Source organism: Mustela nigripes, chromosome 2, assembly GCF_022355385.1.
Source record: "Mustela nigripes isolate SB6536 chromosome 2, MUSNIG.SB6536, whole genome shotgun sequence".
In the NCBI taxonomy this organism is placed as follows: domain Eukaryota; kingdom Metazoa; phylum Chordata; class Mammalia; order Carnivora; family Mustelidae; genus Mustela; species Mustela nigripes.
The window spans coordinates 51,246,711-51,256,496 of NC_081558.1; the positions used below are offsets into that span (position 1 = coordinate 51,246,711).

Here is a 9,786-nt window from a genome sequence, read left to right on the forward strand (position 1 = left end):
AGTAGAGAAAAAACCCTAAAGCAGTTCTTAAAACTGGTGTTTTCCCAGAGTGCAGAGATGACCACCCAATAAATGCTGCTAGGGAGTCCAAAAGTATTTGCAGACTTTTGGCCTAAAAACTTGACTCTCATGTTTCTATTTCCTGAACATTTTCATCTGTAATTTCTGGACAGATTTCTGATACTGTTGTTACACAGTTACTCATTTAGTATTTCCATAAAGCAAGAGAATGTCAGCAGTTAGCTTATGTACCATTCTGTTGCATTTTAGATGATGTTTTAATGTTTCATCATGCATATTCCACTGTCATGCATATTCCACTGTTCTGGGCACTCTAAAATTAAAGGTGTGAAAGGCAACATACTAAACTGAGTAAAAGACCTATACTGTATCTCATGGGATTTTAAATCTGATAATAAGAGTAGGCATTATGCATTTTTTATGTATTTGTAGGAGAACCTCTAGATAATAAAAGCAAGGATTTTTCTGAATTTACAGTTCTCCCATAAATGATTTTTAGACATTTTCCAAGAGGTAACATTATAGCAGCAGGTTGCATGTTGTATTTAAAACACAATTGATGCAATATCTGTCGTTAGCATGGCTTCCATGTATGTGCCCAGCTGTCATAGTAGTTTAGACGTAGGCTATAATTACATTTGCATAAAATCGTTGGCTAATAAGGAAGTGTAATCCTAACAGTCCAGATTTTTAATCCATATTTTGAAGTATAGATAAGAGCAGATATATATGTCAAGAAATATACTAGGAAATGGTATAGTTATTGATCAACATGTAACTATTTAATTGATAGCCAGCATGAAAATTGCAGTTTCCTTTTCAAAAGACATGAGGTTAAATTTTAATACTTGGCACGCATATATTAAATGCTGTGCTTTACTAGAAAGTATTGTCCAGTGGGATGGCCTTTTAACCTCCACAAAACACATTTTATTTTTATTCCCTAGACTTGCACATGAAGTGCATATGTTCATATTTACCCAGTTTGGAGATGGGTAAGATACAACCAACATAGCTCCATCTCCATGGCCATCTTTTATTTCATGCCACTTTCCTTTTTCCCGTCCAGAAAAATTCCATTTCTAATAAACAGCTGCCATATTTCACTCCATGTGTTCAGTGGTACCAAATTTCTTATATTAAATACATACAGCTTTTTTGGAATACTTATTTACTAAATTAACAGTGTTGAAAGTTATTACTTTCTCTTAACTGTCCATCATAGAAACTAAATTCTGCCTTCATTTTATTAATGCTTGTTTCCCTTCAGTTTCATTTAGGAAACCCCACCTGTTTCCTAATACTCAGAGCTGATTGCCTCTCAGTGAGCCATGTCAGATCATCTTTTCTCAAGAATACTGACCTGCATTCTTGATGTACCCCCACCCCAGTTCCCATTTTGCAGACACTCTTAAAGAATAAAATGCATGCACTTCACTAACAGAATACTTTCCTATGTCTAAAGTTCTTCTTCACCTAGAAATTACCTTTGCTGTTATTAATAAGATCCCTTCTCACAGTATTGGAGCATATAACTGGGTGAGTTGGATATATCTCAGAATTTTCTTTTATCCCTCACTTCTCAGCTGACATTGCACCACATTGAACTGCATAGTTTATTCCTGCTGAATAATGTGTATTGTATACTTGAAAGCAGGAAAAACGTATGTTCCTTAAAGCAAACCATGCATTATTTGATTCCCTAAAAGACCCTTTGATCTCTAAGGCTGAGTTATTTTTGTCCTTGGAGTTTCTGATTTGTGAATCTGTTCTAGTTAATTTAAATGACAGATAATCCATTACTGAGTTTAGCAAAGTCATACGATTGCATTCCTTAATAATCTTTCAAAATTCCCAAAAACTTGAATCAAGTAACAATCAGAGTAAAGAGTTCTTATTTTCCCCAAAACTTGTGTTTTGTCCTTTGTTACCTATGCCTTTTTATTATCATGTAAAGGCTTACAATTAAATTTCCAAATTTGAACACATTTACAATGTTTTTATATTAAATTATACTTGAACAGTTTGCTTTCCATTCAGTGAGAGTAAAAAGATATCACACCAGGCTTCTCAACAAGCCTGGCTACTTAAATTTTCTTATCATTTTCTTGGAAGATAGAATGTTAACCTGGTTTTCCAAACCAGACAGGCACAGTGGAAAGAGCACAGGATTTGGAATTAGACATTGTTTCAAATTCTGCCTCTGTCAGTGTGTGACCTTGGTGATGTCACGTAATCTCACCACCTCAACTTTTCCTTCTGTAAAAATGGGGTGCTAGGTTTACTAGTTGCAGAGTAAATGATTTAATGTATATAAAAGCACCTAGAAAATAATGGGCGATTCAGAATGGTAGCCACAACTCCTCTTATTATTTGTCAATAAACAATAACCTCTGATTACAGTTTTGAATATTTTGAAGTTCTGTGGTATTACCATGCAGCTGTTAAGTAATTGTGTCCTTGATATGCTTGCATGTCATTGGTGGATGAGAAATTATTACTCTAATATTTCAAAGGTTTTTGGGGGTTCATCAAGATGAGAGGTATGATAAATATAAGATGCCATTGTTTTTACCTGTACTTTCTTCAGGGTATCCTGTCTTGGTAGTGAATGGAAGAGGGCCTGGTCCCTGGGGCAGTGCAGAAGGCACTTTCATCATCTCACTCACTGCAAATGTCATGTGAGGTTTCATGGAAGTATTAAGAGATCCAATTAAGAAGAATAGTTCTGAGTCTAAACCAGCCCAGAGTGGCTTCTCTAGGGGAAACTCCCTGCTCAGCTGGTACGTTTGTGTTTGTCATTAGGGACACCTTGTATTCCAGGTGCCTGCCTTGAGACATCTGCCTGTACTGGCTTCATGTTACACACAAATTCACATTTAATAACACTCCTGTTATTTATAGGCTTAGTTATGTTAATCGGATTGTTTCACTGAGTTCCTTCTCTTATTCTAGTGGCTGGTGGTTGTGGAAAGAGGAGGGGTTAGCATGGGAAGTTAAAAGTCTTAGTTTAAGGGAAGATTAGGTGTTATGCTATCATGCGTTGCTTTTCGCCTTTGTGCAGCCCTGAATCTGTGGAGGCTAGTCCAGCAGTTAATGAGAAGAGCGTGTATTCCACTCATAATTATGGGACCACTCAGAGGCATGGGTGTCGAGGACTGCCTTATGCTGTGAGTATGCATTTGTTTCTCTCCAGAGCAGTGATCTTCCTGGAGTGTAATCCATTCTTATACATTGTGACTTTCTTGAAATGTTTATATGCAGCATGACGAAGTTGCCCCTTTTGCACTTCCCTGCCTCCAGCGGACGTCTAGCCCTGCATCATTGTTCTTGTTTTTATGTCCCAGTTGACCTTGGCATTTTGTTTTATCACTTTCCTGGTTGAAGCCAAAAAACAAAGGGTACTACTTTCTTCTTTCTTTCCATATGTACCATACTTTAGGGGAGAGAGGGGCCAGTGTTTGGACACTGTTGATTTAAAAAATCTTATTTTCAGGATCATAATTACGGAGCCCCTCCTCCTCCGACACCTCCTGCTTCTCCCCCTGTCCAGACGATCATCCCTCGTTCTGACCTGAATGGCCTGCCGTCGCCCGTAGAGGAACGCTGTGGAGACAGCCCGAACTCTGAAGGAGAGACTGTTCCTACCTGGTGTCCTTGTGGTCTTTCTCAGGATGGCTTCCTTCTCAACTGTGACAAGTGCAGGTAAGATCATGCTTCATCTCAGTTTAAGCCTGGGTTGCTGGGATTAGGGTTTCTTGTTAGTAGGGAAAAGCTCAAAGTATTCTTTCTTGTGTTTGTTAATGTAGATGATTCCTTAGTGCTCCTTGGCTCGAATTCTCTGCACTAGGTGAGAATTGCTGACAACAAGGAATGAGAGATTGATGTTAAAGCTATTGAATTTGATATGAAATTTAATGTCCTGGAAACATTTGGTAGGTGGGAGGAAGGGGGTAGTATATGCAGAGACACTTCTCCCATGTGTGCAACAATGTGCTGCATGCTGTTGGAAGGACTACTTTAAGTTTATTTTCCCTCTTTAGGGGAATGAGCAGGGGGAAGGTTATTAGACTTCATCGGCGGAAGCAGGACAACATATCAGGTGAGCCAAAAATGGGTTGGGCCCATGTTTTGACAGATAAATATTTTGTGATTTAAACAATCATCTCCAGAACTCCTATAAATCCCCATGGTCCCAGCTTTTCATGGAAAGAGAAAGCAGTTCTCTCACAACTTCTTGTAATTGTCTTGTTGTGAATTAACGTCTCCAGAAACAACATTTTAGCCCCAGAACAATCAAAATATTCCTTGTGAGCACACATACCAAATAAGACAGATCCTTTTTCTGTGTTAACACATTGAGATGATGAAGCTTGGGGACTTAGTACAAGGGGGGGAAGTATATTGATATCGAACAGACTTTCTCTGCTTGATGCCAGTGATACAGAAAGAACCTTGTTTTCCTAAGAAAGGTGGGTATTTATGTTCTACACATGACAGAGTTAGTGGAAGTTATGACTTCCTGAATATGGAAAAGGAATAAAGATAAAGTAATAAGCTGCTTTTAAAATGTGCTTGGAGGGGCGCCTGGGTGGCTCCGTGGATTGGGCCTCTGCCTTCAGCTTGGGTTGTGATCTCGGGGTCCTAGAATCGCGTTGGGCTCTCTGCTCAGTGGGGAGCCTGTTTCTCCTTCTTCCTCTGCCACTCTGCCTGGTTGTGTGCCCTCTCTCTCAGATAAATAAATAAACAAAAACTTAAAAAAAAAATAAAATGCGCTTGGACACTATTTGTATAACATGTGAACTATGAAATAACTTTTTTTCAGGTGGGGATAGCAGTGCAACAGAAAGCTGGGATGAGGAGCTTTCTCCTTCCACTGTGTTGTACACAGCAACACAGCACACACCTACAAGCATCACCTTAACTGTTAGAAGAACCAAACCCAAGAAGCGGAAGAAGAGTCCAGAAAAGGGTCGTACAGCAGCAAAGACGAAGAAAATCAAGGTATGGAGGGTAAAAGTATCTTAAATAGAAGTATGTCTGAAATAGCCCAAATTTTGGACCAAGAAGGTGCCAAAATTCTTTTAAGAAGTGTTTGATCCAGATGTTTGAAGGGCCACTTTTGCTCTGCTTGCAAAAATCAGCTAATCTATGTTGTGAATATGTAGACCAACCTCTCTTCTGCCACTCCATACCATCACAACTGGCACAAAGTTTCTTCTACTCCAAACCCCATCCCAGGTATGAAATCCCAGCCCCATCTGGCCAAGCCTGTTTGTGCTGCAGCCTCCGGTCTAGGCTTCCACTATCCTTCATTATCTCCCCACCTCCTCAGTCCCGAGGCATAGTCTGAAATTCTTGTCCTGCCCACCTCATGTCACTGGATTGATTGTTTTTTCCTTGTTTGAAAAAAGTTAGGAAACATCTCTTGAATGATCTAGGCTTCCTCAGTGTTGTGGTCACTTTCCTGTATTCTCAACTAAAAAGTCTCCAGGAGAAACCTCTTCTATTTTGTGTTCTTTCTTCCCCATCATGGCAACTTTGTTGCTCCTAGGTGACTTGTCCACCCCTTGTTAAGGGGATTGGTCTTTGTTTTCTTCTTAATTTCAAAACTGGTAAATCTGCAACCTTATGAAATGTTTTTATTTACTTTTTCTTTTAGTGTCAGGGGTGCATATAGGATTTAAGTGATGCATGCTCTTCCCTGTTAATTAGATTCACCATGGAAAGAGAGTTAGCCTCCAAGTTGACTGGCCTTGAGCTACCCCTGTTCTTGATAATAGTGTGGGGGATTCCATTGTATTTGTTACCTAGGGAAAGGGGACAGACTAAAACACTAGTTCTTGCCTTAGTTTTAGTCTCAGATAGGTATAACTGTCATTCTTGGTACCAAGTTTTGTTTTGTTCTACTTGTTTTCCTCTTTGGGATAGGCATTTCGAGAGGGATCCCGGAAGTCCTTGCGGATGAAGGTAAGGGGTATTCTTCCCTGATGCTGTGTTTTACTTCACTGTGATCTTGCATTTTGGTCAGCTTCTTTCCTGACATTGATGGTCTGGGAATCTTGGACTCTGCTTTTTGTTAGTTTGTAATTGTTGCCATTCAGTTTTCGTAGAGCCTTTCTCCAAAGTAGGTTTTCTTGGCCATTTTCTGAAATATTTTCCCTTTCTGTAATCAGCCTTCATTTACTGGTTTTTCATTGGCCGCTTTTCTGAGGGGAGGGGGTGGTGAAAGGGGGTAAGTGACATTTACCAAACAAAATGGAGCTGATGTTTTCTGTCGTTCTAATTGGCCTCCACCTCAGGACTGAGGTTTTTCTAGGGATACAGGATCTCTTTTGCACCCACCCTAGCACCATGTGGGCTTTAATAACCAGTTGGGAGGGTAAATTTCATCAGTTAGGAAAGTAGTATTATCGATAGGAATTACTCTTACTGGAATTACTTTGTTTTGAACTGTATTTTTCCTGGCATGTCTATTTGGTATAGAAAATTCAAATGATGCTAGTGTGTTTCTTTTCTTCAGTTACCAAATGAAAGTACTTACAAGGTGATACTGGGTGGTGGTTGGAGAATTGAGAAATTACGTGCAATGGTTTAAAAAGACTTTTATGTACTGGGTGATAAAGAACAGTTTTCCCAAAGGAGATTTGATTTTACTGTCTGGTATCTTCCTTTACCTGTGTATATGTAGGAGGACAGCATAGCTCCCAGTTGGCTTCAAAACACTTACTTAGAATTAAGATCTAATTTAATTCTATAAGAATTCCTATCCCTAAATGTGTAAATCATAAAAAAGCAGGATCTTTGCTGTTGACAGTTATATGGCATAAACATTAAAATCTTAGTAAGGAAAAGCTTTATTGAGGTTAATATACATAAGTATATACAGAACACTAATATAACTGATGTTAATAGAGATCACAAGTGACCCTTTATCTAAAATTTGAAGGCTTCACCTAGCATATACCTATAAAACAGTCTTGTACATATCTGTAAAAGCAGTGGGAGAGGACTCAGAGCCCAAGAGCATCAGAGTCCTGGATGTCTTGCAACACAGCCTAATGTTATTATTTTTTTTTTTTTTTGCTAGAATTTTCTTTCTCCTGTAAGAAATTACAATTGCCTTAACTACCCCCTTTATTTTTGTCTCATTTGCTTAGAGGGGATCTTAAATAGACTTATGGGGCAGACAGAGCTCTGACCACAGCTGTTAAGGCCTTTTTTCTCTTTAATCAGCTAACTGTTTAACTTGCCTCCAAGTGTTCAAAACCTTTTTGAAAGCCATTGACTGGCTGCCCCTGAAAACTATTTATAAACCTCTCTACATGTAAATACTGCTTGCATTTTCAAGATGTTGACAGTCCCACAGGCATCTTAAAATTTAAATAATTTAAAAAATTCATTTATTTTGATTCTCAAATCTGAATTCTAAGTTGGATTACAAATTTGTACTCAATTCATTATTAGTAAGAACACCGCCAAAGATTCGGTTGTGAGCCATAAGGATGGATTTTATCATTTAGATTTCTAATCCCCAAATCAAAAGCTTGTCTACTGGAGACTGCTCTTAACCACTAAATGCTGGTAACACATACACCCAGGTGTGGTAATCAAAAATGACTTCAGATACTACCAGATGTCTTCTGGGGACAGAAATCACCTCTGCTTGAGAACCATGCTTTAAACACACGGAGTTAGGGTCTTGAGTACCCAGAAGAATGGGAAAGCAGAGTAGTCAGAGTTGTGTTAGTGAACAACAGCTAGTAATGTGACAGTGGCTTCCAGTACACGTTAAGTGTTGTAAGTCATTGGTTTAGTGATCACTACTGAATGCTTAAACCTGGGAATACTGTTTGGGCTCCCCTAATCCCCAGTCTGATAAACACCCTTACATCTCAGGTTTTGAACTTTTCTTTTGCATAGCTGCTCCTGATACCTCAAGCAGGTGATACTGTGTTCTCAGTGTGTTGGCCTCAGATGTTTCTTAGATTCCTATGTTTATTGTTCATTCTTTTGGACTCTGGTGAGAAGGGTAGAAAACAAAGGCATTAATTTTTTCCTTTCATTTCCCTGTTCCTTGGGGAAAGGATGGTAGACAAAAGTCAATCACAAACAGTGACACAAAAGTGTGAAGTTGTGAAGATAGACTTAAATTTTTTCTGTGTCATTCATAGAAAGTATATCTTAATGCCTGTATCTTAATGCAACTTGAGTGTGGACATGGATTTGCAAGTAGCTTTGGTACTATGGTATCTTTTCCTTCTAGTCATCACTGTTACGACATCATCACTATCGGTGTTGGTTTTGTTTTCTGATGATGCTTTAAGTCTTTAACACCTTGGAGGAGAACATGTGTCAGACTTAAGCTGTGTCTCTGTATCTCAGACATAAAAACTGTCTGTTTAGGATAATGTTATTGAGATAAAATAATCTTTTCTCAGTATTGCCACCATAGAAGACAGTGGTTTTCCTAGAGAAGTAGACCAGAGTACCTCCCAGCATTTACTACACTCCATTTATGCACTCCCCTGCCCCCACCTTACCTCCTCAGAGTGCAGCTGTTTAAACTGTCAGAAATAGAGTGCTAGAAAGATATACTCCAAAATGATGACTTTGTCTCTGGGAAACGAGATCACGGGTTATTTGGGTCACATGTATTTTTAGAATGAACATGTATTAATTGCATAATGAAAATAATAAGTCAAAAAAAGAAATTCTGGAGAGTAGTGAAATAATATTAATTCAGGCTGGTACACAGATACTCTAAGTATTGAAATTTAAACTGTAATCTTTTGAGGTATATCTCTTGCTTATTTTTATCAAGATTTTCTTATGAGCTTGATTTCATTCTTCTGATAAGAACAAAATTTCTGTGATTTAAAAATGGTCATAAATTCACAGTGATGGGATAGGGACTATCATCCAGATTAATTTTTCACTTTACTAATGAGGAAACGAAGCTTGTTTAAGAAGTTGTGCAAGACCTTGCATCTCACTGGTAATGAAACCATGATTAGAAGCCAGATCCCCTGACTCCCAAGCCATTACTCTTTTATGCCATACCAACTGCCAAGTGAAAATAAATTTTCTCTGGAAATTCAGCCTGTTTTCCCTCCATTTTTATGCATGGATTTTCCTAACCTACATGACCTTTGTTCTCTACAGAATTCTCCTTCTGAAGCACAGAATTTAGATGAGAATACAACTGAGGGATGGGAAAATCGGATAAGACTATGGACTGATCAGTATGAAGAAGCTTTCACTAATCAGTACAGTGCAGATGTACAGAACGCCCTTGAACAACATCTACATTCTAGCAAGGAATTTGTGGGCAAACCTGCTATTTTAGACACTATTAATAAGACTGAATTGGCCTGTAATAATACAGTTATTGGTTCCCAAATGCAGGTAAGAATCAAAGGGTGAAAGACTCCCTATAAGTAGTTGAGACTTTTCTGAACCCAAGAAGAGGGCATATAATGGGATTATCATTTCTTTCAAATATATGAACCCCTTAGAATTACAAATTAGCCAGCTCTTGAGCATCTTCAATTAAAAGCAAGTTGTAGTGACTGGAAACTGTCTGGATACATATTTGTAAAGTATTAATTAAAAATAGGTAAAATAGGGGGCACCTGGGTGGCTCAGTGGGTTAAAGCCTCTGCCTTCGGCTCAGGTCATGATCCCAGGGGTCCTGGGGTTGAGCCCCGCATTGGGCTCTCTGCTCTGCAGGGAGCCTACTTCCTCCTCTCTCTCTCTCTCTCT

The 9,786-nt window shown here is 38.7% G+C and overlaps 1 protein-coding gene across 14 annotated transcripts in view; it reads left to right on the forward strand.

Moving 5' to 3' along the window:
• Window positions 1–9,786, forward strand: part of SETD5 (SET domain containing 5) — an 84,817-nt gene that overhangs the window by 40,009 nt on the left and 35,022 nt on the right. For 5 of the 14 annotated variants that reach the window (XM_059390221.1, XM_059390219.1, XM_059390222.1 and 2 more), the window contains 7 exons: window positions 2,612–2,804; window positions 3,086–3,191; window positions 3,518–3,726; window positions 4,065–4,123; window positions 4,847–5,025; window positions 5,953–5,991; window positions 9,187–9,429. In XM_059390221.1, coding sequence (XP_059246204.1) covers window positions 2,713–2,804; window positions 3,086–3,191; window positions 3,518–3,726; window positions 4,065–4,123; window positions 4,847–5,025; window positions 5,953–5,991; window positions 9,187–9,429 — 927 coding nt within the window. In that variant the 5' untranslated portion in view covers window positions 2,612–2,712. Of the gene's footprint in view, window positions 1–1,486; window positions 1,561–2,611; window positions 2,805–3,085; window positions 3,192–3,517; window positions 3,727–3,830; window positions 3,872–4,064; window positions 4,124–4,846; window positions 5,026–5,952; window positions 5,992–9,186; window positions 9,430–9,786 lie in introns of those variants that run through there. The other 9 variants (XM_059390226.1, XM_059390229.1, XM_059390220.1 and 6 more) reach the window with 8 other exon arrangements.